This window comes from Letharia columbiana, assembly GCF_014066305.1.
Source record: "Letharia columbiana isolate WasteWater2 chromosome Unknown Sc0000045_s0, whole genome shotgun sequence".
In the NCBI taxonomy this organism is placed as follows: Eukaryota; Fungi; Ascomycota; class Lecanoromycetes; order Lecanorales; family Parmeliaceae; genus Letharia; species Letharia columbiana.
In genome coordinates, this window is record NW_023501089.1 from 128,639 (window position 1) to 155,317 (window position 26,679).

General features: G+C 48.3%; 7 protein-coding genes across 7 annotated transcripts; 4 read left to right on the forward strand and 3 right to left on the reverse strand.

Annotated features, from left to right (window-relative positions):
• Positions 1–5,347: 5,347 nt before the first annotated feature.
• Positions 5,348–7,207, forward strand: HO173_010030 (uncharacterized protein; the record flags this gene model as incomplete). The annotated part of the gene is made up of 2 exons (XM_037311916.1): positions 5,348–5,364; positions 6,544–7,207. The coding sequence occupies 2 exons, from the start codon at positions 5,348–5,350 to the stop codon at positions 7,205–7,207; spliced, it is 681 nt and encodes a 226-aa protein (XP_037161160.1).
• A 117-nt stretch (positions 7,208–7,324) lies between these two features.
• HO173_010031 (uncharacterized protein) lies at positions 7,325–8,314 on the forward strand (the record flags this gene model as incomplete). Its single annotated transcript, XM_037311917.1, has 2 exons — positions 7,325–8,058; positions 8,125–8,314. 2 exons carry the CDS (start codon positions 7,325–7,327, stop codon positions 8,312–8,314), a joined length of 924 nt encoding a protein of 307 aa, XP_037161161.1.
• A 1,319-nt stretch (positions 8,315–9,633) lies between these two features.
• Positions 9,634–10,242, reverse strand: HO173_010032 (uncharacterized protein; the record flags this gene model as incomplete). Its single annotated transcript, XM_037311918.1, has 1 exon — positions 9,634–10,242. One exon carries the CDS (start codon positions 10,240–10,242, stop codon positions 9,634–9,636), a length of 609 nt encoding a protein of 202 aa, XP_037161162.1.
• A 4,367-nt stretch (positions 10,243–14,609) lies between these two features.
• On the reverse strand, positions 14,610–16,368 carry HO173_010033 (uncharacterized protein; the record flags this gene model as incomplete). Its single annotated transcript, XM_037311919.1, has 3 exons — positions 14,610–15,947; positions 15,997–16,109; positions 16,167–16,368. The coding sequence occupies 3 exons, from the start codon at positions 16,366–16,368 to the stop codon at positions 14,610–14,612; spliced, it is 1,653 nt and encodes a 550-aa protein (XP_037161163.1).
• Positions 16,369–20,033: 3,665 nt separating this feature from the next.
• On the forward strand, positions 20,034–21,962 carry HO173_010034 (uncharacterized protein; the record flags this gene model as incomplete). The annotated part of the gene is made up of 3 exons (XM_037311920.1): positions 20,034–20,065; positions 20,122–20,332; positions 20,394–21,962. 3 exons carry the CDS (start codon positions 20,034–20,036, stop codon positions 21,960–21,962), a joined length of 1,812 nt encoding a protein of 603 aa, XP_037161164.1.
• A 1,191-nt stretch (positions 21,963–23,153) lies between these two features.
• Positions 23,154–24,976, reverse strand: HO173_010035 (uncharacterized protein; the record flags this gene model as incomplete). Its single annotated transcript, XM_037311921.1, has 2 exons — positions 23,154–23,831; positions 24,965–24,976. The coding sequence occupies 2 exons, from the start codon at positions 24,974–24,976 to the stop codon at positions 23,154–23,156; spliced, it is 690 nt and encodes a 229-aa protein (XP_037161165.1).
• A 690-nt stretch (positions 24,977–25,666) lies between these two features.
• On the forward strand, positions 25,667–26,605 carry HO173_010036 (uncharacterized protein; the record flags this gene model as incomplete). The annotated part of the gene is made up of 1 exon (XM_037311922.1): positions 25,667–26,605. The coding sequence occupies one exon, from the start codon at positions 25,667–25,669 to the stop codon at positions 26,603–26,605; it is 939 nt and encodes a 312-aa protein (XP_037161166.1).
• Positions 26,606–26,679: the final 74 nt, after the last annotated feature.

Sequence of the window (26,679 nt, forward strand, 5' to 3'; positions counted from 1 at the left end):
ATTAGCAAGGCCATACTCTTAAAGAAAGTCCGTCCCGATATCGCCGCGGTACTTTACACGGTTCTATATTACTCAATCGATTCCGCTCATTATAACGATTCGATTGAATAGAACTACAATTTCTATAATTCCTACGACCCCTACCCAGCAGAGAAAACACCCAGAAAACACCAAACACCACTAGGCTTCACACCACATTAACACATAACACACACCAAAATAAACACCAAAATGGCTACTAACTCTCCACCTATAACTACGAGTGAGCTAGAGGAACTATAAGAAGCCAAGCCACCAGACACCAAAGAGGAACTCGAGAAATTCGTCCGTTAAAGGGTACAACAATACAAAATACACAAATTTAGCACACTCTCTAACGTCTTTGCTGACGACTTTGCCCTATACATCAGAGAGGACTTCGAGGTTCTTAGCAAGGACGTCATTACCAGCCTACGAGATTGCCTACGGGCCAATAAAGCCTATATCAAGAAAGGAAGAGAACTCTCGATAACCAAAGAATTAGCGGACGTAATCAAGGAAGAGATCCCATGGCCACCAGACGACGAAGACCGTCCCCCACCAAAACCATCTCATTACTATCCTCAAGGAAAGATCCTGGCCACCAGACGACGAAGACCGTCCCCACCAAAACCATCTCATTACTACCCTCAGCAACCGTTTCAATCAATGCAGGAACAACAGCCTTATCGACCGGAGAACACTATTCCTCTCCCCCCGCAACCGCCTTATCAACCGGAGAATCCTGCTCCAATTCTCCTTCTAACACCAGCTTACGGCCCAAATTACCGAGTCCCACACCTACTACCCTCGCCTTACCAAGTCATTTAAGACTTCGATACCGAACAAAACTATAGCCATAGCAAGGAACTCACTATATTGGCCAAATTATATACTAGCGAGGAGAAGTACGATAAAAGCCCTACCGAGAGTCTCAGCTACAAATTCATGATTTTCATAGATCTTTACAAGAGAGCCGAGATCCCCCAGCAGATTCTTTAAATAGTATTCCCAACTATGTTGAAATCTATGGCACTGGAGTACTACTACTCTAGCTATCAAGGGATCAGCCTTACCATTCAACAACTCTTCGATCGATTTTAGGGCCATTTCGAGGGAGAAGAACACCGTTATCTTATACTTCGTGAGTAAAATAGCATTAACCTAAGAGGCTTATTTCGAGCTAGTCTCGAAAAGAATAAAGGGACTATCTTTAATAAGATGATTTAATAACTCCGTCAAATTCAAAGAGGGCTGAATTACGAATTTCAATTAGATACAGCACTTCGAAATAAGATAGTCACCTCTTATAGCAATATCTCTACGTGTAATATTATAATCCTATAACAAACGACTATAATTGCGGGGCTAATTAATAATATCTATATTATAATCGAGAATTACGAAGAGGCTATAAAGCTAAGAGATTCGAGTTACTTAGGCCTGTAATATACTTTTACTAATCGAAAGTATTATATTAATCGACCTTTAAATCAGAATAATTACAGCAGATCGTTCTCGCAGATAAATAGCTTTTAGAAAAAGCGGTGCTTTATCTATGGGAAGATAGGCTGCTAGTTAATTAAGTATATCGATAAGGAACGCTAAAAGTCTCGAAATAAGTTCGCTAAGCGGTTTATTGACTCCATTAACAAGCGATATAACTTCTATATTTAAGAGTTTAAAGTTTAAAAGAACGAGATCGAGGATCTTAAGGCCTTAACTCTCGATATTTAAAATAATAACTTAAAGGGGCCGAAAACTTTATTACGATTACTTTCAGTTATATCGAACTAAGTCTAAGCATATTACTTAAAGTTTTTTAGTTATTCTATATACTACAATATTACTAAGTCTAGCAGCTTTCTCAGTATCAGCCGATATACCTTAAAGTAGTTCTATAATATTATGCTAGATACCGAAGCCGCACGTATATCTATTACTGGATACGGTTAAGTAGAAGTCTATATAAGGGAATTTGATATATAATTAAATATTACTGCTAATAGTATTACTACTTAATTTAGAATTAGGATAGCAGTATTAATTAGAAAACTTATAGTAAATTCGCCTATTAACCGAGTCGATTTCCACGTGATATAAACTAATATCTTATTTCTACTATATATTTAAGATATAGATAGGCTAGGGATCTATCTAAATAATCTCAAAAACTAAGTTATTTTAAGAAATAGATCTACGGTCCTAATTATCCGCTTTTACGAATATTTATTCTTAATATAGAGTTCTATATTAGTTAATTACTTAATTAATATCGAGTTATATTAACTATATTATTAATTCGATTATCCCTTAGTTAATAGACTTATTCGAACTCTAGAGAAAGCTAGCTACGACGACTCCGAATATCGTTATATACTTAAATAAATTATTAAGTTCTATATACTCTATTAGAAGTACTCTCGATCTCTAAGCCGTTTTAAATTCTTATTTAAGAATAAGAATAATATTTATTTTAACTATATAATTATTATCGATGTTCTCTATATTAACGATAGCCTAATTCTATAAGTTATTAATAAGAAAACTTTATTTTAGGTCGCCCGATGGCTAACGAATATAACTGCTTCTCATATATGGGATATACTTAGACTATACTGAATAGATATATATATCGAACCTTTAGATATTATTGTCCACGACGCTAGAACTAACTTTAATAGTACCGAGTTTAAGTAAAACGCTAGAACTCTAAGCATTTAAACGAAATATGTACTAGTTAAGACCGCTAATTCTATCGGCCTAATAGAACGATATTATACTCTATTAAGATGAGTCTATTCGATAATTACTACGGAACTAGAGAATTAAGGTATTAAGAAGGAGATTCGTCTATAAATAACTATTAAGGCTATCAACGATACAGCCGGATATAACGGTATTATTCCCACATTATTAATTTTTAGAATCTTCTCTTATATCACGAATAACAATACACTAACTCTGTCTACTACTGAGAGGATAAAAGCTATTACTATAGCAATAACTGAAATTACAAAACTCCACGCTAAGAGACAAGTCAATAACGCTCTACATCGGCGGAACGGCCCCCAGACAATAAGAATATATAATACTCCAGTTAATTCCTCGGTATTAATATGGAGAACGCATTAAAAGAAGTAGACTAGGCCATACAAATTGCTAGCTACTTCTCGAGAGACATACACCGTCGAATTATCTAATAGTTCTACGACTTTCGAATTACTATCGTCAAGCCATATTTAGAAGAAATAGACATCTCAATCGAGTCTTCCGAGTCCCTCAAACAAGAATCTCCATAGTTAGACGATACTCAATACGAAAATAACGATAATTAAGACCATCAAGATTCTTCTCAGGACGCTTCACTACGTTATAACCCTCCTTAACAACGATATATTCTCGCCCGTTTTCGAGACTCTACTAATATCACGATCTATATATCTAAGTTCATACCACATTTACCTTTACTGAACTTTCAGGCATTCCGGTAAAAAGAACTAAATGGACTACTTGAAAAGGGTGTATTTGAGATTATAAAGACCGAAGATATTCCCGCAGAAGCACGAATATTTAATAGTCGTTTTATGGACTAAATCAAGAATAAGGGTATCGAGAAAGCCTTCGAGAAGTCGCGATTAGTAGTATAAGTATTTAATAACTCGGAGAAGCATGGGATTCTCACTTAGGCTTCTACCATTTAACGGACTAGTCAACGACTTATTATCGCTTTGTCATTAGTTATCTCATAGTTATCTCTATATCTACGCGATATTACTTAGATATACATATAATCTCAATTCGAATTAGCTAGAGATATCTTTATTTTAGCCTTAGCTGAAATGAGATTATTATCGAGAATAATACTCCGTATTATTCTCCTCCTCTATGAAATTGCTAAGTCCGGTATCTACTAGTTTTAGATATATTATAAATACTATATAGAGAAGCTGGGAATAACCTCGTTTATATTCGACACTTGTCTACTATTTAATAACGATATAATAGCAATTATTAACTTATAAATCGATGACTCTCTTATCGCCGGTACCACCGAGTTTATAGATATGGAATTACGAGAATTATACGCCGCTGGACTACTGGCTAATATCGAGAGACTCACTTCGAAATAGCCTCTCGAATTTAATGAATTCGTTATTACTCTCGAGGATAATATAAGAATTAGTTAACTCAGATAAGCGAAGAAGATCTAATTACTTACGATATCGTTTATGAAAGAATAGTACGTCGTCTAACGAGCACGAGGAGCATATATCGCTACTATATCACAGTTATAAGCGGCATTCGCCCTATTATATACCGCCTAGATTATAGAATCTATATACGAGGATGCTTAATATCTAAATCGCTATCTTTTATAGTAAATGAAAGAAAGAGGCCTTATATTCGTTAAGTTAGATATAACGTCTCTAAGAATCGTGGCTTTTACGGATTCGTCATTCACCAACAATAAAGACCTCTCTTCCCAAATCGGCTATATAATAGCCCTAGCTAACGCTTAAAATAAGGCTAATATCATTTATTAGCAATCGATTAAATGCCGCCGAGTCACTAAAAGCGTATTAGCCTCCGAACTTTACGTATTATCCTAGGATTCGACGTTACAACTATTATAAAATCCACTCTAGATTAAATCTTCTCTAATACTTCTTAGGGGAAGATACCTCTTTCTATATATATAGACTCGAAATCTCTATACGAATATCTTATTAAGCTAAAGATAATATAAGAGAAAAGACTAATGATAGACATTCTATATCTAAAACAGTCGTATAAACGACGGAAAATCACCGAGATCCTATAAATTAGAGGAGATAAGAATCCAGCTAATTTAATAATAAAGGATAAGGGATATAACGCACTATAACGTCTAGTAAATACGAATTATCTAGAACTAGATTTAAAAGACTAGATAAAAAGATAAGACACTGATACTGATTAATAGGAAGCCGTCTTAGCGCAGTGCTACTAGAAATACGCCTAGCATAATCGGATCTACGCCCACTATAGTAGGGGAGTAATTACGGTTATAGGAGTTACGGAGAAGGAATATAATATGTGAATAGCCTTATTTTTTTTTTTGCCAGTGTTGGAACGACTTAACACTCGCTACCACTAGTACCCATTCGGTCTAGTCATGGGTATATGAAGGCATTCTCTATACATAGATATCCTTCTTCCTTAGACATTATTAAGAATACCATATCTAGTGATAAGTCTCATTATAGCAGTAACTGCATACCCTGGTATTACCAACACTATATTTGCTAGTACCCAACTGACCACCTGGAAGGAGATGTGGCGCACCATGCTGCACGAAATGTGGTAAGTAGCCTCAGAAGGGACTACCTTGGGATACCCTATGTCTTTTTTATGCTAACAAGTGGCAGCCATGCTTATGAAATCATTCGGGTTGCAAAGCCCAATAGGGAAGAAAACGCGCACGGCCTACATTTTGGCACCAAAATTTGGGCAGTACACGAAAGAGCATGGAGGGAGATACACCAGGGAGCGATGCATAGAGGCCAGGGTTTCGATGCTTATTCTTTTTCATGAACTCGAAGAAGGTAGTTCTGTGGAGTTGCTCGATGCTACTACTGACGGGCGTCCTTGGGTTCATTGGGACTGCAATTTTCTACAGAATCACTCTTTTGTCATGACAGATTCCACTCTTCCTAACCACAACAGACAAAATGGTCATTCTCAATACGGGGCAAAGTTTGACGTGCCGTTTCGTTGGCACGGCGAAAGCGTGCATGCTGAAAAACAAACAACGAGGTCTGTTTTGTGGCTGCTTGACGAATCAAACACAAATTGGCTCGAATTGTCTCCTTAGCTGCGCCATCCGACTTCTCTTCCTTCCAGACCGGTTAAGACTCCCTATCTACTTCCCCATCTACTCATTCTTCCATAGCTGGCAGTTGCCGCCTGCATCGCGGTCATTCGATTGGTTTCTCGAATGTAGCAGAGACCTACTTTTCGGAGAGCTGAGACAGGCAATGGTTTTCAAACGATTGGCCTACACTGCTCAGCGAGATTGAAAGTGAGAAAGTGTTATTTGCTGAGTAATGGTGATTTGTTTCATTTATCCGTTTCACGGCATTTGGCAGCCAATGAGACTCAGGAGGCAGGTTTCGCCTGACATGGTAGCAAATCCTTGGCACTTCTGGTCTCAATTACTACGGGTTCTTCTGTGCTGCTTCTCATCTTCTCTACAAATATTAGAACTACACCTTCGCCTTTTCCGGCCTACCACGGGATCTCTACCAATACACGCCCCCTAAAATATTCTCTCATCTTCGAATTTTAACAGCAGTACTCTACACGGGAATCCATGGGCCACTTTTCGCGTGCTCGCGGAACGAGCAAAATAGTGGCGCATGGATCGGAGTCGTACCAATCTTCCTCTGATCCCACAAGAAGACATCGGTCTTACGGCTCTGATCGACGGCCTCCCAAGGAGGCTCACATACAAGACTCTGATCCTGCCAAACCTGTCAATAGCAGCAAGAAACCTCCAGATTTACCCGGTCCACCCACTAGCTACCCATCCCAGGAACAAGATATACTCCAGGTTGTTGAAAGAAGCGCCAAGGACCTAATCGAGGAGGCCTTCTACAAAATTACTTCAGAAACTGGGACATCCTATCCGTGCACGCAAACAGAGCTGGATGCTTCTGGAGGTGCCAACCGGTACACGGCCTCGAGCGCACGCAAGTCAAAGGACAAGAGACCATGGTTTGCTCAAGCAAACAACGGGCCGTTTTGCAATATCAGAATAGCGGCACAAGAAGTCTTTGACTATAATGATCCGACAAGAACGCCGTCGGTTGCTGAAAGTGAGGCCATCAGTCGTCTGATTACTGGGTTCAAACTGGCTGGCCAGAAATTTTGGGGTCCAGATCTAGCTATCAAGACTTTCTGTGATCTCGACGAGGTTTTTTTCTGCGGCAGGCTCAGAGGACATGTCTGCTTGACTTGGCAACCCGATCGCTTCTTCGCAAAACACCTCTTAGGACACACTGTTTACCTGGGGGGCGGGAAGTGTGTGATCGAGTTGAATGCCGACAACATATTCTTTCATCCTGTTTCCTATTCGTGTTTCAATCAGATGTTCGCTACTCTACTGCATGAAATGTGGTATGCTTTATGTCTTCGAGATAGTTAACCAAGCTCACTACTGACTCACGACAGCCACGCTTACCAGCAAGTTCGAGCTCTGGACTCTGGCCCTGTAGGATGGCAGGCGGGTAAACCTGGTGGCCATGGCAAAAATTTCGGCACGATGATCCATGCTGTAAATAAAAGAGCGAAGGAGCTGCTCAACTTGAAGGGGGACGACGTGCCATACCCCCGCCATGAGTATGCCCTTGGCGACGACCCTCGTCCAGCTCCAAAGCAGTCTCCTCCCCAGCAACCCTTTCCTCTGAATCCAAGCAGAGCAGCAGCCTCTCCCAAGTCTCCAAAAGGGCGCTACGACGATGCGTTCAGACATGTCTTCCTAGATTCAGGAACCGACTATGAATGCACACAAAGTGATCTAGATGTGACCGGAGCATTAGCTCGACGAGAGTGCCCGACAGACAGCCGTGAAGGTCGCGAGGCTTGTGGAAAGAAATGGTTCCCTCAACGCAACGAGGGACCATTCGTCTCCCCAAGGCAAGCATGTTTGGACATATACAACCACAACACCTCGCGCAGAAAACCAGGCAATTTGGAACTGGAGGCCATTGCGCGCCTTCAAAAAGCAATAACTGCAGGGCGTGGTGGTTCCTGGGGTCCTGATCTCATCATCAAAGCATTCTGCGACCTTGACATTGTCTTCTTCCGTGGTCGGCTTCGAGGTCACGTTTGTGTCCGCTGGCTGCCAGATTGGTCTGAGCATCGGTGTACTACATGGGGCTCCACCATATACTTGGGCGATAGCAAATGTGCAATAAACTTGAATGCGGACACGATCCTGTGCAAGTACAGGCAGCCGCTCGAAGGGATGTTCGCTACGATGTTGCATGAGATGTGGTGAGTACGAGAAGCTCCCCCTGAACCCGTCTTCTTGAATTTCGTGCTCGTACTGAAGGATGACAGTCGTGCGGACGCGTTAACTCAGGTCATCGAAGGCGAGATGATGAAATGTGCAAGCCATGGAAAGAATTTCGGCACAAGGTACTACGCTGTGAACAAGAGGGCCAAAAAGCTATTCAACCTCTCGCTCGTGGTCCATCCTGAGGTGAAGTATCCACAACACAAATACGAGAAAGGCGAGGGGTATCCGTAGGACGTATAACATGATCCTCAAGGCCTACCTGATCCGGCGAAATGATGGAAAAGTGTGCGAGGGTCATGCCGCTCTACGTGGTTCCCGCTTTGACAACAGGTCACAGTATGGAGACTCCATGCTGAACGAACAGACCAACACCAGTCCTCTTCCAACGCTGTCTTTGAACAGAAAAACATGATGGCTTGACATGAAGAACTGGTTGGCGTTTTAAGTCAAGGCGCAGAGAAAATCGGAATGAGAAACGAGACAAGGATGGTGTTCTAATTGACATAATGAGGGGAGATTCTTGCCCCTACTATCTGCAGCCGCTCGACACATGCGCTCTGCTCTATTTCCCACATCCTAGCCTCAGTGCCAGACACGTCATGTCCCTAGAGCACGATAGCCGTGACCATTTCCAACGAGTTCGCAAGCCGAAAAGCGAAGGAAAATACGGCCGCCTCAAGCCTGCAGGGACTATCTTCGATCCCCAACTCGCGGTATACGAACATCAGCGGAGCCTCCGAGTCCAGCAATCCCTGCGTACAAGGACCCACTCCGCCGGTTCCAGGTGAAACGGGTTCTTCTTACGGATGCAGAAGAGTTGTGCGAGGAGGCTTCATGGGACATCTTCCAGATAAGAGGATGGAGTGCCCATACACGCCGAGAGATCTAGATGCAGGCGGACGAAACTATAGGCACGTCTCTGGAAGACCGGATCCTGCAGAGCTGAGAGCCGTGTGGATCTCTCGACGTAACAGAGGGCCATTGCTCGGCGTCAAGACGGCATCGAGAGACGCAATGCTCCAGGAAAAACCCTGTCTGCTAAATAAGATGAGGCGTTTTCCGAACAGTCGAGAGGGGGGTGGAGGTGCGATGTGTTGTACCCTTAGTCTTCGGGTGTGGATAGTTGAGAGAGGCGTAACAGCATGAGCTAGAGGGAAGCCTGCTATTGAACTATGGCACTTCTTCTCATCGGTATTTTGCGAATTTTAACGAGCGAAATGATTTTCGCGGGAATGCAGTAATAATATAGGTAGTATCAAGCGGTTAGTGGTGTTTTAAGCACTCATTTACTGAAGAATTTCTCTCGCATGAGCAAATAGACTGCGTTCTGCTCACGAAAGCTTTCATATCCGCGTTCCAGATCGCTATTTGCGATAGGCTCATTCCCTTTAGGGTTGCCCAGCATCATGCTGTACACTTTTCCATACAAGATTAGAGTGCCCGACAAATAACCCTCGACTGCCCACTAATGTTCGCTGTACCGACGCTACTGGCCCTTCCGATGATATGAGCTGGATACAATCAAAGGCTACGTTTCAAACCCAGGATACTTATGAATCACGCCTCGCTAGCCTCAACGAGGTCTCGGCTCCGTGATCCTGCGCCTGCTGCCTGAGGTTCCGCATGTGCTCAAATAGATCCTCCGTCATCACCTTCACGGAAGTCTCATTGCCTGAACGTAATCGAGGGCGTAAGGGTGGCGTAGGGAGTTCCTCGAGCGTGGTTCCGATCCAAACGAGCGATTCGATAAAAGACCTCCTGTAGCTACTCGTCTTCAGCATGCAGCAGTCCTCGCAAGATCGGCGACCCCAATACGGTTCATCGTCAAGGTGGTCGGAGCGGCGACAAGGTGTGGTGGCGAAATCCCATATGGGCAGCACTCTTGCGCAGATGTAGCAAGGGTAATGGACGACGGGCAAAAGGTATGCGTATTCTAGTTCGGTTTTGAGGAGTTGGTTGGAGAGCTCGGTGTCAGACAGTTTGGAGCGGATCTGAGCTTTGGGGATTACATTGAGGAAAGAGGAGTGTGTGCGACGTAAACATGCCAGCGATGGATATTCATCATGATCGAGGTGGGAGATGATCTGCCATTTGAGCTCGACGGGTAATGCGAGGAGAGGCGGTAGCGCTTGGTCGATGAGTTTTGATGAAGAATCCATCCTTTGAGCTGCCAGATGGGAGAGGCTTCTCTTCTAGCTTGCGAGACTGGTGTCACAGATGGTCTTTGTAGTGTTGTAGATTCGAGGAATTAGTTTCGTAGTCTCAGTAGGTGCCCGAGAGAATGGGGTTCGATTTATGAGACTCTATTTACCGTACTATGAGATCTTTGGAGAATACAGAGAGATGTAGGAGGGTGGGTCTGCTGTCCGTCAGCAGGAACTACAAATCCAGCTCTGTAGGGCTAAGTGAGTCACGCTAGCAAGAGGAATGCTATATTGGGACTAGCTTCAGACTCAAAATCTGTTTGTGCTATTTTAAAATGCCTCTTTTTCTTACCTTGTCATTGAGAACCCGCCCCTACGTCTACCAGAATCAGGATCTTTTGGGACTGGGGAACGATGACCCTATGCGTTTTATGAATATACAGCTATCTTCAATATCATATATTCTTCCATATTAGTGGGAAAAAGGTGAGGCTGCTACCACGAGCCGGACTGCTCTTGCTGACGAACAGTTTGGGAGTGACAAAAATACATCAAGGGAAGTGGAGGCCGTGAATGGGAGATATATATTGGTTCCTCAAATGCAAGCTTTAAATACAAACCTTCTCTAGTTTTCGCAATCTTTCTCACTTGTGCTCTTACGGCCAGTGCACAGAACACGATTTTTCGCAATGATTCCGTCATCCGCACAGTCTTCACCGACCGCCCTTTCCCGAAGATCCTCATAGCACATTCCAGCTTCATAGGATCCCGTCTAGTCTCAAAGCAACCACTGGGGGGCACAGTCAACTACTCACAGAGACGGAGGCGGAGCTCCCATCGATGATACAAGGATTATGAGGCGCACTATACCTACTCACGAAGCGGATCATAATCCGTCTAGATAGTAGTCATCAAAGACTAGAGGGTGGAAGCGTCTGCGCTTTACTGGACGTGGCTGCAAAGCTACTCGTTTCTGGTCCTTTTCTCTCTATTCAACTTCTTCACGAATGTTCCTTTGGATCCGCGGCGGTAGCAGAGTCTGTCGTACGCGCAGCTTCCCCAATGACAATATGGCATCGCACCATCCAGGGATGGAAGTCCTAGGAGCGTAGCATAACGTTGCATCTGGAGCAAGGATAACGGGGAAGTAGTAGGAGGCAGGAATGATTCAACTCAGAGTCGAGAAGCTGGCTGCGGAGAAGGAAGGGTGAAGACTTGGATGGATGATCGACTTGGGAATGATGTACCAAAACGATGTGTGCGTCTTGCGGAGGCAAGCAAGATTTTGCAACTTGTCATGAGTGAGATACGGGACATTTGCGGCTTCAGCTCTGTAAATTAAGCTGGAAGGGGTGGTAGGCCGTCTATTGTTTTTGACACTGAAGTAGGTGGCAAATGGTTGTCCGATACGTTAGGACTGGGCGTCTAGTACTCTTCGTGACCTTTGCTAACGCTCAGGGACAACAAGTTCAGCGCTCTCAGCAAGGGTCAATGTGGATATACGGCATTTTTGTAGAGCCGATGATGTGACACTGCTGAATCGATCTCTCGGAACGATGCTACTGCAGCAAGGAGTTACCATTGGCGCCGACTTCTCCATCACCACTTCTTGGCATCTCGAAATGCCTTTCGCTGCACATATTCGGGACAATCAGGAGTACACGTTTCATTCTCACGGCCAAGAAAGAAGTGCACGCACTGCTGACATGGTGCTCTATATCGACCACAAATAGGGACTGGGTTGTCTTTCGGGCACAATCTCTTCTCGACGCCGCAATCCGAACAGAACCTTTTCTTCATAGAAATTCCGCCAGTGCGTTTCTTCCCAGTGTTTGAGTCATCACTGGAATTATGCGCTGGTAACCACCTTGAGTATTTGAAACAAGCATAATGCGAGCGTGGAAAGAGTATACGAATAACTCGTCTCTGTCCGAATAAGCCGGCGTCGCTGCACGTCAGCTTTGGAGATGAGGTGTACGAAGGATGTATGCGACAGACGCAGGTCTGTCAAGGTTGTAGGATGGGGAAACGAGATGATTTCGAGCTTGATCTCTAGAGGTAGTACTCATAGATTTGGCATGTCATGAACATCTGAAATAGAAGCCATGGCAGGCGGGGAGCTTGCAGTGAGTCGTGGGATTGCCACCGTGTAGAAACAGTCGACGTGGAGGAGGTTTGAGGTTACAAGGCGGAATCTAGGGAAGCGGCAGCGAGACCCTTACTTTGTAAGACGCAGTTTTTGCGGCGAAGCCTAACACATTACTTTCCGAGGGGACTTTGAAACGATCAGGAAGCGGTCATAAGCGAAGATGACAGCTTATCGACCGAAGATGAATCGTCCTTCCTACCTCTTGACAGTATAGCTGCGTCGTTCCTCCTCCGTCGCTAGAACGCAAGAATATGGTGAATCCCGATTTTCTTACCCGACTAGCGCTGTTTACGTTCCTGATTCTCTATGAACAACCCAAAGTCATTGCCGGCTAGGCATTTGAGGCTAGACCAAGCGAGGGCACCACGGGGGCATACAAACAACCCGTGGCGATGTCTTCGAGCGAGCTCCAGGCCTGACACTCCCACTTTCTAGGCGACAGTATATGGTAGTAGCTTTCAATCTGTACAAAACCCTACGACACGAGACTGGCGAGGGAAAAACCTCTATAGACTGCCAAGAAAAACAGCAGCAACTGATGTCTGGCGTATCTACGTTGACAAACAGCACGGATCCGCGGAGAATAAGGAAGGATACAGATGGTTACCTGATGGCACGGTTCACCAGATACTGAGCCAAAGGCTATAACCTCGAAATATCCACGCCACACTTCTACAGCTACTACTCCAGCCCCGAAACATAAGCGCGTTCAATGGTAGGTACAAGCACAGCTTGCTCAGCCGTAAACCCTATCCCCCCCACCCATCTACAAACACAACTCACTCACACCAAGACTTCCCTCTCCTACTCATACGCCAGTCAACGAACAGAAACCATCCCGCTCAGCCCTCAACACCACCACAAACCTCATCCGCGCCCAACCAGGCCAAAGCGAAGGAACGAAAGGGCCCGTGGATCCCAGCTACGCTACCTACCTAACTCACCTCAGCTGACCGCATCCCGTACACCCACCCTCCGTACAGATGTCCGTGTGTTTCCCCCGCGCAACTCACCCTGCCCGACGAAGAACCAAGATGCCGATTCCCGATGCGGTAAAGATGACACCCCACCCCCAGTCAGCACAACCGATCGCTTTAAATTGGCCGAAGCGGCAACCCGATTGATAGCCGTGGCGTACGTGAGCAAAGGGTGCGATGACGGACGATAGAGGCTTCATCACGTGCGGAGCCCGGACACCGACTCATTTGACATTATTCTGGGCAAATCGGTACGGTGGAGCGACTCGGTCGTCTGGTCTAAGCTTGTGGACGTGAACGCTCAGCCGACCCGAAAGAAAGAAAGAAAGAAAGAAAGAAAGAAAGAAAGAAAGAAAGAAAGGCGAAAGAAAAACGCAACGCCATCCATCCCCACACCTGCATCCGGACTTCTGAGGCAAAATCGGATCCAAGCGCAGTCATCCAGGCTTCCCAAACGAAATCCGCGCGGGGGGGGTCTCCATGTTGCCCGGGACGGGGCCGGGGGATTCTGGATGATTTGGGGGAGGGTCCGTTTGGGAGGATGTGGGTGTGTGGGTTCGTATGTGTGTGTGTGTGTGTGTGTGTGTGTGTGTGTGTGTGTGTCTATGTACGTACGTGCGACCTTTTGCACAAGAAGGCTTGATAAAGTGATACGGAGCCGAACGAACAAAGGCTCGGAGTCTCGTAACCATAGCTTAGAAAGTGGAAACTCGGACTCGGACTCGGACTTCCTGATCACGAGACCATATCCGATGTCATGTGTATGCATCGCCTCCAGATTCCAGTCCTGGACTGGTGTTCGTCGGAGTGCGTGCACCGGCTTACTAGTCCCACGTCGATGGCTTGAGCAGGCTTTGGTCATGATCGAGCAGGCTTTGGTCATGATTTGGGGGGGAGGATCTTGGGAACTTTTGACAGAGTACTCTACTCGTGTCGGAATGGGTGGATGATTAGCTGAAGCCTGGGGGTTGTGGATAGGGAGGGAGGGAGGGAGGTGTGGAGTGGATGCATGGTAAAACGGGTAGGCAGGCTCTGATTGATGGTGAGGAATGAAGGCTGGCCTGCCTGCCTGCCTGCCTGCCTTATGGACCGTGGATGACTGTGTTGGATGTGCACCTTACGGAACTGGGGGAAGTGGCTTGGTGTTCGGTGTTGGAATGTGGGCGGAGAGAGGGGAGTACTCGAGATAGGTAGGTCCGAATGTTATACTGTGTATAGATTTGCTCTCCTGAAGGAACAAAACGGGGCATCCGATCCTACATGCCCCCATTCACAATACCGTCCGCGACCCCGTCTCCATAAGCCATCCTGTCAACCACGGCCTCCTCGCCCGTGGTAGGCGGCACCCACTTACTACTCTTCCAGGGCTTCACCTTACTAATATACATGGTGTCAATCTCCTCCAACGTCCTCCCCTGCGTCTCGCAGACGAAGAAATATACAATCAGCACGGCCGCGAAATTGCACGACGCAAAGACATATCCGTATTTGAATCCAATATCACCAATGATGAAGGGCGTAAAGAAAGCGATGAGGAAGTTCCATGTCCAGTTGGAAGAGGTAACTAATGCCATGCTGCGAGCGCGGTAGTGGGACGGGAAGAGCTCGCCAACGATGCACCAGATGATGGGACCCCATGTTGTGGCATAAAAGGCAATGAAGAGGCAAGCGAAGACGATCATAGCCGTGCCGGCGGCAGGAGTGGCGGTGGGATCCGCGTTATTGAGTGCGAAGGCGCCGACGGAAGCGAAGATAAGGAAATTGACCGTCATGCCGATACCGCCAACGATTAGAGCCTTGCGACGACCGAAACGCTCGACGACGTAGAGACCGAAGAAGGTCATGCCGAAATTGACACCGCCGAGGATCATGGCTGTCACGAAGCTGTTTTTGATGCCTGTGGCCTTGAAGATGGTGGTGCCGTAGTAGAAGAAGAAGTTGGCGCCTGTGAGCTGCTGGAGTGCTTGTAGGACGATGCCGAGAGCGGTTCGATAGGCCATTCGCGGGCCGGTGATCAATTCGATCCAGGGACGTTTGCCGAGGGAGACTTCTAAATCGTGCTTTTCTTTGATTTCGCCGATTTCACGCTGGACTTCGCGGTGGTTTTCGGAGACCCCGTAAAATTTGGCCATTGTTGTCCTGGCTTCCTCCACGCGGCCTTTGCGATAGGCGTAGCGGGGAGATTCGGGGAAGAAAAGGATTCCTAAGCCGAGGATGAGAGGCCAGATGAAACCGACCCCCATGGGTATACGCCAGGAGCCAGAATTGGGGCGTTTTTCGGTACCGAAATTGATGGCGTCCGCGGTGAAGATTCCCGCTGTGATGAAAAGCTGGTAAGTACTCACGAGCGCTCCGCGCACTTGTCGAGGACCGGTTTCGCTGGTGTACATGGGTACCATAATTGAGAGTGCGCCGACCCCGGCACCCGCAACCAACCTGCCAATAGCGATTTGTACCCAAGAGGTCTCCGAGGCCATTTGTATGATGACGCCGATAATAAAGACGATACACCAAACACACATGGAGAACTTTCGGCCGATGCGATCCGCAATCGGCGCGACAGCGAGAGCACCGGCCAATGTGCCAATGGAGAGCTGACAGGTCTTAGCACGATCTACCGTAAATCTAAGGGGAAAGACTGACCAGGCCAACAATCAACCCAGAGCGGACGTTACTAAAACTGTAATTGCCGTTTCCCTGGTCCTCGCCGAAACGTTGGAGAAAGTTTTGCATTTGAAGAAAGCCGGAAATTTGACCTGCAGTCGTTTGTTGAGCTTGCGTTCTGCCCTGGGGTTTCGCTCAAAAGCTCATACCGGTATCGTAGCCAAAAATGAAGCCACCCATAGACACTAAGATACCCATGGCAAAAGATCGCATGCTCAAGAACTTGACGGGTGAATCATCGTACACTCCCGCCTCCTTCTCCGGGTCCGGGGATACCTGGATGCCTGCATTCCCATTGCCCTCCAACGAATCGGCGTTTTCCGTATGTTTGGATCGCGACAAGAGCCCCATAATGGGCTACGTGATGTTGCTTCAACGTCTGTCTAAGAGTTCTGCTCGTTGGAGTGAGTGGTTGCTCTCTTCATGGGAGTTGAATTTTGGGGTTGGTGAGGCGAGTATGGAAATGTGGAGGGTGAAGAGAATGTAGAATGGAGAGTGGAGAGCGGAGAGTGGAGCTTATAGAAACCGCGAGATCCGTGCCGTTTTCCTGGGGAAATGACGTATTCCGTAATACGGAATCCATCTCTTAGCAACGGCTTTTTGCGGCACGGATACAATTCAGGATAACATTCCCGTGATTCCATGACGGATCAGCAAAAGTTGAAGTCACCTTCTGCAGATGATTAATTACGAATGTGAACCTGGGACCATCTTATAATGTAAAGTAGGTAAGATATCTTACTTCCGCTAGCATCCGAGCACGTGCTCTCGAAAACCGGGCTTTCTCATCTACTTTACAACCCTACTCGTAGCTCCTTGGCAACATTTTCTCGCTTGGAAAGTTTTTGTTTTGGTTGTACTTTAGACTTGCAGCAGTGGAGTCACTTCCGGCATTGCGTTGTAACGTAGATACCTCTTATCGCCGATGAGAGTCAGGATAGCTTGCAAGGAAAAGCTAATGCAGCCAATCATACTTTGTCTTCCCGGCGGCAACGGCAACCGAAGGACGGACTTACCGTATACTAAGGTAGTCCCTGTATGTGGCACCCCCCACATATTCGAACATGGGCGACATGCGGGTCAAGATTTCTCCGTACATGTTTCAAACGAAGGGCATGATACTGATGATGGCTATCCGAGGCAGTTCTTTCTTCTACCTATTTGATCTCCCATCTCTGCTGTTGGAGCGAGATCGGCCCTAGACCGAGGATTCTTAGTGCCTGACAATCGCGGAATTTGTGAATAGTAGCATCGCAAGGCAAAACCTAATTGCCATTGGCTGCCTATGCATTGTGCACACCGCTCTCAATCATCACTGTGAATGCCACTCGTTCTCTTTGTAGCATGAAGTTAGCACCACCAGTCAAAACTCAGTGGGAAGTGGCAAATGCAGGGTGACACCGGGACATGAAGAGCATTATTCCTTGCACTATCATCATACATGACGAAGAGCTTGGCACACACAGATCAGACACTGTGGCTCTCGCCCTTGATCATGACGTGCAATCTCGGACCGTACTCTCTCACGCGAGTACCGCAAGCCAAGTAGTAGTAGTAATAGTTGTTGAACTTGACGCCATCAATAGCGCCTGGCGTATGACCCCGTCTGCGAAACAGCGTGCAGGTAAGATTTTGAGGCATGCGTGTCGGTGGTACGAGAAAAGGTCCTCGTGCTCGCCCTCGGCAGCGAGAAGCTACTTACGAGCTTCACGCTCTGAATTGATGTTGCAGATCGACTCATGGGCGTGACGGAGATTCGCGGGAGCCGGTTCCGGTCCGTATGAGAGGTAGCCGAGGATCTGTTGCTTGAGCTCGTCTGGGTGAGCCAAGGGTGGGGATGCAGTAGAATTTGTGGGCCATGGCAGGTCTGAGCGCTGTAGCGTTCAATTTGCAACGGCGTTCAACAGGATGAGGTAAGCGAATGAGAGACTGACAGTAGAGCTTCGTACAACTACTGGACGTTCTCATGGGAATTTTGCGGACGGTGAAGTAAGAATCGAGAATCAGGATTTTCACGAGACACATATGCAGGAGAGTGCATACGGAACAACGCTACGCCTGCAAGGGAAAAGCCGCATCGTTTGACAAAGTCTCTGTTTCAACCTCTCTTCAACGTGTCCAAGACATGCACTAGGTCACGAGGAACAAAAGCATTCGCAGCCTCATCAGATAAGGGACTACCGTCCCCGTTGGATTCCCATTGGATCCCCTTGCGTACCAGCACCAGGATTACCAAAGAACTTTCATCTCAGTCGGTTCAGGGAGAAATTCTGGGTGGGGTGTCCGTCCTTGTCATGGCTGCTCTGCAAAGATATCGATGGTGGTTTGCTAAGGACAGGATCAAGTCACTTCTGAGCCGGAGGCCTATTGCCAGGTCGGCCGCTATTCGCACACCGGAGTGTGGCGAGAAACGTTACATTCGATTTGCGTACTGATCGAAGAATCCTCTCTCGAGATGAGCCTGAAGAGAACCGTTCGCGAGAGTGAAGGGCGTCCTGAAGTTGACCACTGGGTCTCTTCATTGGGTAAAGAAGTCTGCTCAGCACCCTAGCTCTGTCTCTCCATGTTCAAAGCAGCCGCTGTGCCAGGCCAAATACCAAGATACCGAGATTTCCTCTATGAGCAGCACCTGACGATCGGATCGATGGAATGCGCCTCAACGCCGCAACAGATGCGGCGATCACAGTCTCGCAATAAACAATAAACAGGCTTTGGGCTGAGATTGCGCTGTACCCTTAAGTGCCTGACTGGCCAGATTTAGGAAGATGCCCGGGAGCGGTCGAAGTTGGGTGAGGGGCAGGGATGCGCGCGATCCCCCAACCTCCCACTTTCCCACGCGTTGGCGGGTCTTGGCGTTCATGCAGCATGCATGCACAGTCAACCTCATGCAATAATGAATAATGCAATGCAATGCAATGCAATGCGCCTTTTTGCCAAAATCCGATGAATTCGCAGGGGCGAAGGTGGCGACTTCTTTTTGGGTGGCGCGGAAACAAACGGTGTTGCTCGGTCTGGGGAGATTCGTTTATTGCAAGAATGACTTTGTGATGAGGGAGAAGGTCCAATTAGGCTTCAAGATGGAAATGGATTCGCCGTGAATGGAAATTCATTTGCCCCCATTAATTTGCTCCTAGCGCGCCGCTTTTCACCTTCCTGGTCAAGCTCCTGGCCTTCTTTTGCTCTCTTTCTTTCTCCCAGACCCTCAGTGGCTGACCCAAAAAGCTGGGTGCTCAAGCATAAGATGCGCGCAAACCCCATCGCTCCCAGCATCTCTTCTCCCACCCCCATTTCAATCTTCCGAATATATAAACATCTGGGTTTGTGTCCTCTGGGTCCTCTGGGGTTTGGGAACCCACTAATTGCTCTTCCCAAAGATCTCCAGCTCCAGCACCGGCTCCAACCCCGCAGCGACTGCCAGGGACTCGTCCAATCGGTAATTGCTCACTTTTTGGACTGTCCACCGAGGAATCATTGCTGCAAGAACCCGGAGGTTGAATGACGATTTTGGGAGCATCTTGATGATCTTGAACTCTCTGCGCGGCTATCTGCTTCAAGGTGATCGGGGAATCTCGTACTGAGATTAACATTATCGTCGGCCGACTTGCCCCAAGCATTATCGTGCTAAGAAACAATTGGCAATTGGAGCCCCACAAAAGAAGGGCGGCAGCGTCTTTCACGTTTGCATTGATTCGAGAGGCATCACAGTGCGTGGTGTCTGGCACTAGATCGCGCATGGTGGTGGATGTGGAGAATTAGAAATAAGGAAGCGTCGACAAAGGAAAAAGCTTGTAAGTAAGATCAGATCGCGCTTTCCCTTTCTTTTGAACGCCACCACTCAACTCCGCTATACTTTAGATTTGAGCAACTTTTTCCCTTTTTCCCTTTTTCCCTCAACGGCCTTTACTCGCTCTTCACATTCTTCAGGCTGGTCCTATACTTCTTATCCTCGGATTTAATTTATATCTTCCTCACACATTCATGTCTCCTTTCTCCCTCTGTTACTCTCTCTAGCCGTCATGGCCTCCACTACACTCATCACTTTCATGCTGTAAGCCCCCCCGCAATCCCTTCCACTTCATGATGCGGAAGCTCAACGCTAGACAGCCAAGTACCGACAACGGCCTTCTCCGTCGAGATCTTGGGATCTTGGGACAATTTCACGAAACCATATCAGCTGAAGAGGGACCGCAAGACAGGGCCAGGTCAATGGCGAGGATGCCACACCTTCGAAAACATCACCTGCGATGGCGACACCCTGCACTCATCTACCAGTCGTGATGGAGGCTTGAAGATGGGAGGCACTTACTGGTACTATGTAAGACCACAATCGGTGCACTAAACTCACTGATCACTACTCTAGCTGACTGGCTGTACAGTACGTCATTGATGGTGATATTGACTACCATGATCCTGCGGAACCTTCGACGAGTCTATGCCCTCTCCTCCCAGGCCAGATGGTCAACGTGTTAAATGTCCCAGTCCAAGGGAAAGTGATCTTCGGAGGAAGCCGCAACGTCTCATCGAGCTCTCTTGACTCCGCGGTCTTCACCTTGGATCCGAAAGACAAGTACCTCCCCCCAGGTGTTCGCCGCGCTACTACCACCTCAGCCGTCCATGCGCGCAAGCCTCCCCTCCCTGCGACGACCAGACCGATGTTTCGAGCACCTCGCAATGACTCAGCCATGGCAGACGTAGTGCCGCAAACCTCAAAGACGACCCACGACGTCCTAAACCTGGAAAGTCAGCGTTCTCTGCTCTCGGTCTTCCACCGGATGCGACAAACGAGATCTGCGGGTTCAAACACAAAATCAAACCTAGTATGGCCACGCAAGGTCTTCTCTCGAGCTGGCCAACCGGCAAAGCAGGACGCGCCGAACTTTGTCCCGAAAGTGGCGGAGCTACCTGATCGCACACCTAGCCTGCCGCCTACGAGGATTCGAGATGGGTTTGAAACGCCAATTCGACTACCTTCCACAGCGGACACCACGGATCGAGCGCCTACGGCCCTCTTGATCAATCTCACAGTACCAAAAGACAATGTCCGTCCTTTGGAGCTGCTTCCATCCAGGGGCCATAGCCAGTCGGCTCCTCCGAATGAGAGAGCGCTCGGGCTCGAGGATAGGCACGCAACGTCCTCAATTCGAAACTCGGAGACTTCATTCTTATCAACCTATTACACCCCGCTTGAGCAGCTCAGAGACACGCTTTCGTACTTTGCGCCGATTGTGGTTGAGAAAGAGGATGACACGGTGCTGAGTGATCATCTTGGCCGACTCAATCTTGTGCCAGATGCACAAGAGACACTCGCAGCCCCCACCAAGATGCCACTTGACGAACAAATCACTATTTCAAACGCAGTCCCGCCAATAGAGACACTCGGATCGCTTGAGCTTGATTTTCACTCTCCCAAGTATGGCTATGCGGAATCCTTAGCATCTTATGCCACCAGCGCCAACTTCTCTCCCTGCCTTGCTTCCAACTCGACTCACTCAGGGCCTACGTCCCCTTGCCATCTCTCTCAGCCCGAAACTCCTGATACGAGTGAGTTTGGAGACGATTTTCTACCGCCACTACGCGATTCAGAATCTCTCACGCAAACGGGCAGGAGAACCAGCAGCGATCTTGATCTCCTGTTGGCCAGACCCTCTTCTAGACCAGCGCCGCCACACCTACTGCGGCCGCAGGGAGACCACAGGCAGGACTCACATGCCACACTGGGTGGCTTCCAAGGCTACAGTCTTCCCGATCACGACCACGCCTCCGTACTCACGATCCGGAAGCTTCCCAGCAGCACATTCGCGAAGACAGCCGGTGCTTCACCCTTCACTCACCAGAGCGGCGAGCAGGATCTCGTCCACTCGTGGAATGACGGGTCCGAACACCGCATGACCGCTCTCGGAGAACTCGTCGATGATTTGGGCTATCTCGGCAAAGTGATCATCTAAACGCCCTCCATACCACCACCACCACAACCTCCCATTCACCGCCCTTATACTTGACGACTGCTATATACAACGACGCCTCTGGAGGCAACCTAATACTTTGAAGGATCTTCTGGCGTTCCGGGGACTGTTCGGCATTCATATACCCCCTGGACGCTACTGCTTTGTTTTGCGCCGTCACGAAAATATAATGTATGAGGATTAGAACATGAGGGATTCAGCACTGGCGCTGCAGCTATACGGGTACCTAGTGCATGAGGTAGACTCTACATACTGAGAACAATGAATAGCTATGTTGTGTATCTTGTGAGAGTATCGGTACCAGTCACAGTCCGCATTGCCATCGTGTCTTCTACTTTTCGCTCCCACGTTCATCTTCTTTTTACCATTGGCTGCCATCGACGTGCAATTTCAAACATGTTGTAACACAGCGCGAGATGAGAATCTCACAAATCAGTTGCGCAAAGCCTAAAAAATAGGTGACACGATTACAACGCCCTTTGATGTCACCCGCCCCGAACTAAAACTAGATACGCAAACGCGAACAGCACGAGCTAGATACACACACCCGAACAGCACGAAAGCTAGATACACACGCCCGAACAGCACGAAAGCTAGATACACACACACCCGCACAGCCCGCAGGCGACGCAAAAAACGAGACGGATAAAACCAACCAACCCAAACACAAACGCCCGTTCCCGACCTTTCCTTCCATTATAAAACGAGCCCGAAAGCGAGCGGGGTATTGGGGGTATCAAGCGATCGATCGATCGATCGGAATCTATTGGATGTATATGTGTATATGCCCGTGCGCCGTGCTGAATGGGGATGTGGATGTGGATGATGTTGATGTTGATGTTGATGTTGAGGTTGATAGGATGAGGGACGGAGAGAAGGGGAGGGTGTCGTATGCTGGTGGTGGGAGCTGGGAGTTGTTGGAGCGTGGTGTGGGGTTGTTGGAGCGAGGAGGGCGAAGAGGTCTTGGAACATGTCGTGACGGAGGCGTGGGGTGGGAGTTTGCGTGTGGGGTCGCGAGGGAAATGGAGACGGTCTGTTGGCGACTCCGTTTGAGATTGGCGAATGCGGGGCCGCGGTGCGGAGGCGTCCAGTGATACGCTCGATCCTAGAGGAGCGAAGCTGTTGCGAGCTAAGCGGGACAAATGGCAGATGGCGTTGGGTGATGTCGGTCCCTCAGAAGGTGCTCCAGTTCCATTCCCTCGTCAGGCTCGCCGCGACGCTGCCTCTCTTGTCGTCCGCACCCTTGCCCGTCCCCTTAGCCACCGCCTTCGCGGGGGTGCCGGGCGCCAGACTTTCCCCCCTCGCGGCCGCTTCGATCCTGTCTTCTTTCCACTTCGCGTACATGCCCCAACAGTGTCCGCATCCCCTGTAGAGTCCCCCGTTGGGATGATAGTTCCCGTCCTGGTCCAGGGGTATCTGCCACACGGAATGCTTCCCGCAAAACACGTTCCCACAGTGCCTGCAATGATGCCGTCGCTCGAAGAGTCCGAAGGATTTCTGGCAGACGGGCGCGTCGCAGATCGAGGCATGGGCGTCTGGTTTCCAATGGCCGCGCGTGGGGGGACCTGTGACTGCGGGGAGACCGGTAGTCAGTAAGGCTTGCTCGGTCGTGGGCGATTGAGCTTCTTCGGAGACTTGGCCGAGGGAGGCCTGTTTGCGGCTGTCGGTGGTACTGCGCCGACTCACCGGCCGCCTGGATTCTGCGCCGTCGAGGCTGTCGGTGCTGCCGTGGACGGAGCGCGGGGGTGTGATGGGGGAGGCGCGGGGCGGGCGTTCGGTTGGGCGCAGGGCGGCGGGCACGTACATGGGGGTCTTTGGAGGGCGCAGTTGGCGATTTGCGAGGGGTGGGAACTGGGAAGAGGCGTGAGGTGAGGAAGGCGACATGTTGAGCGGGGTATTTGGATCCATTGGTGGATATTGAGGAGGGTAGGCGAGGGGAGATTGGAGTGGAGGTTGAGGTGGGTATTGAGGAGGGAATTGTGACGGGTACTGCTGTGGGTATTGCTGATACCCTTGGGAGTTTGGCGGGGTGGTGGTGAATTGATCGGCTGGTCGAGGGGTGGGGAAGCTGGTGGGTAGAGTCGTTGCCATAGCGGGCAATATGCGAGAGGAGAGTCGTGGAGGTTGTAGAAGAGGTGGTGAAGTTGGAAGAAGGCAAGTATTATGAGGATGCGAGGCTTGTTGTTGTAGAGGGGAATTAGTTGAATTGGTGTGGTGGTCGGAGATAAAGGTGCAGAAAAGATAAGTGGTCAAGTAAATTGAGATATGTGAGCTGGGGATGGTATGAGAGCTATGAGAGGCCCATTGCTGGCCCCGCAAGCAAGGGCAATCTGACCGAATAGATAGGCGTAAGGGCGGTGACTGTTTCTTATGATAGATGATAGGAATATGTGGGTCAGAGAGTGAAAGAGTGTTTATTTCCGTCAAGGGTTGCAATCAACGGAGATCCTTTGCGCCCTGGCAATTGGCAAACCGAGGAAGCACAAAGGTGGCAAGAGATCAATAGCATCAAGGTACAGAACAGAAAAAGTAAATGAGAAGAAATCAAAGTAGAAAGGGACCAACGTCTGTCTATATACAGAAAAAGCAAAGCCAATGAGACGGGGAAGAGGAAAAAGGAAGAGGGAAAAAAAGGTAAGTTAAGAAAACGAGTTGGTTTTCTCTCTTCCCCAGGCTACGACAGAAATCAAGCCACCGGCGCTCGCGGGTCCCTCCATCTAGCCCTTGGAGCCAGCACCTATTTCGGGCAAGCGCTGGGATGGAAGGGTACTAAAAAAGCAATCTAAGATAATGGCCGGGCGTTTTGATTCCTCTTGATTTGGAAGCCAAGGCACAAGAGTGACAAGAATCGACAAGAATCCATAAGAATCGGACGAAGAAAGATCGGGCAAGCTGTCGCATGGCTACAGCAGGGATCTCATGGATCACATCTGTCCAAGGTGCAGAGCCGAAGTGGCTGTATGCATGCGCAAAATCTCTCAGACCTCGATGGCCATGAGATGGTCTTGTGAATTAAATATGCGACTTCCAGTCGGAACGATCAGAGTCAATTAGAAGTAATAATGTAGGAGCGTTGCATTCACTTCATTGGTAAGTGCTTTAATCTCATCTAGCTCTACGTAATTAAGTACCTATTCAATTGGTGGCATGTTGATTGCTCAATTGACTTTGCCGATGCAGGGACTTTTGATGGCAGGTGGCTTGTCGCATAGATAAGGCATCCCTGCCAATTCTGCCGTCATCCCCCTAAAACCTCCCCCCCCCCAGTGCCCCCAAATCCCGTTGTCGATCCAATTGAATTGCCAACCTACTTTACTTTACCAGACCACCAGACGGGCACTTCGGATCCAAGCCCCCGTAGCTTGCTTCATCGCCTGTTAACCACGAGTCTACCTACCAGACCACCATAACGACAAGAGCTAATGCTGCGGTATCTCTGGCGCTACACCATACTTGTCCTCACCGCTGCCTTGATCGTCACTGTTTTCAGCTATCAAACACCTTGACCCTCTGCATACAGAGACGTGAGTGGAGAGGCTAAAGATGGAGATGAAGTAGGCTAAATCTACGTGAAGAAAGCCCCACCTTCCGCAGCGCCATACAAGCATTACTGCAATCACGCATAGCAGCGTCCAAGCTTTTGCCAACCAGCTTCGCGCTCCCACGACCCTTCCCCAACGGCTATCATGCCCAACCATCCGCCAACAGATGGCTCCTGGCGCCACCAGCTTGGCACTCCTTCCTTCCCCGTGGAGCCGGACCGCTACTACCTCTACGTCGGCCTCTTCTGCCCCTTTGCGCAAAGAGCTATCATAGCGCGGGAGTTAAAGGGGCTGCAAAACTTGTTGCCCATGAGCATTGTAAAGCCATACCCCAAAGACAATGGCGGTTGGCGCTTTCCAGCCACAGATGACGAATACCCTGGCAGCACAGTCGACCACCTCTTCCACTCCCAATTTCTTCATGACGTCTACTTCAGGTCGGACTCGGAATACAAAGGGAAGTACTCAGTGCCGGTACTGTGGGACAAGAAGACGAATCAAATTGTGAACAATGAGAGCGAGGATATAATGCGCATGCTGAACCATGCATTTGACGACTACCTGCTGGAGGGCGACGAAAGAAGAAGTCTTGACACCTATCCGCCGGAATTGAGAGGAATAATTGATGAAGTGAATAGTTGGATGATGCCCAACCTCAATAACGGCGTCTACAAAGCCGGCTTCGCAGACACGCAAGAAGATTACGAGAAGAACTGTAGGATCGTCTTCGAAACGCTGGACCGGCTCGAGAAAATGGCAGCAGAATCCTCCACTTCCTACGTGCTCGGCACGACGCAGCCTACAGAGATAGACATCAAGCTCTACACGACGTTGGTGCGATTCGACACGATATACCAACAACATTTCAAGCTCATGGTCAGGAGTATACGGCATGGGTACCCGAGACTGAACAGGTGGCTGAAGAATATGTACTGGAATGTCCCCGGTGTCAAAGAGACGACGAATTTCAAGCACATCAAGGAAAATTATAGCAAAAGCCACGGAGATATCAATCCAAAAGCCATCACGCCGCTGGGGCCAGAGCCAGACGTCGAGCCTTGGACAGAAGAGCCCCAGCCTTAAAAAAGGAGGCGCTTGGATTCTAGATAATTAAAGAGAAACTTGTTCAAAAGCAATGAACCCTCTTTCACATCCAT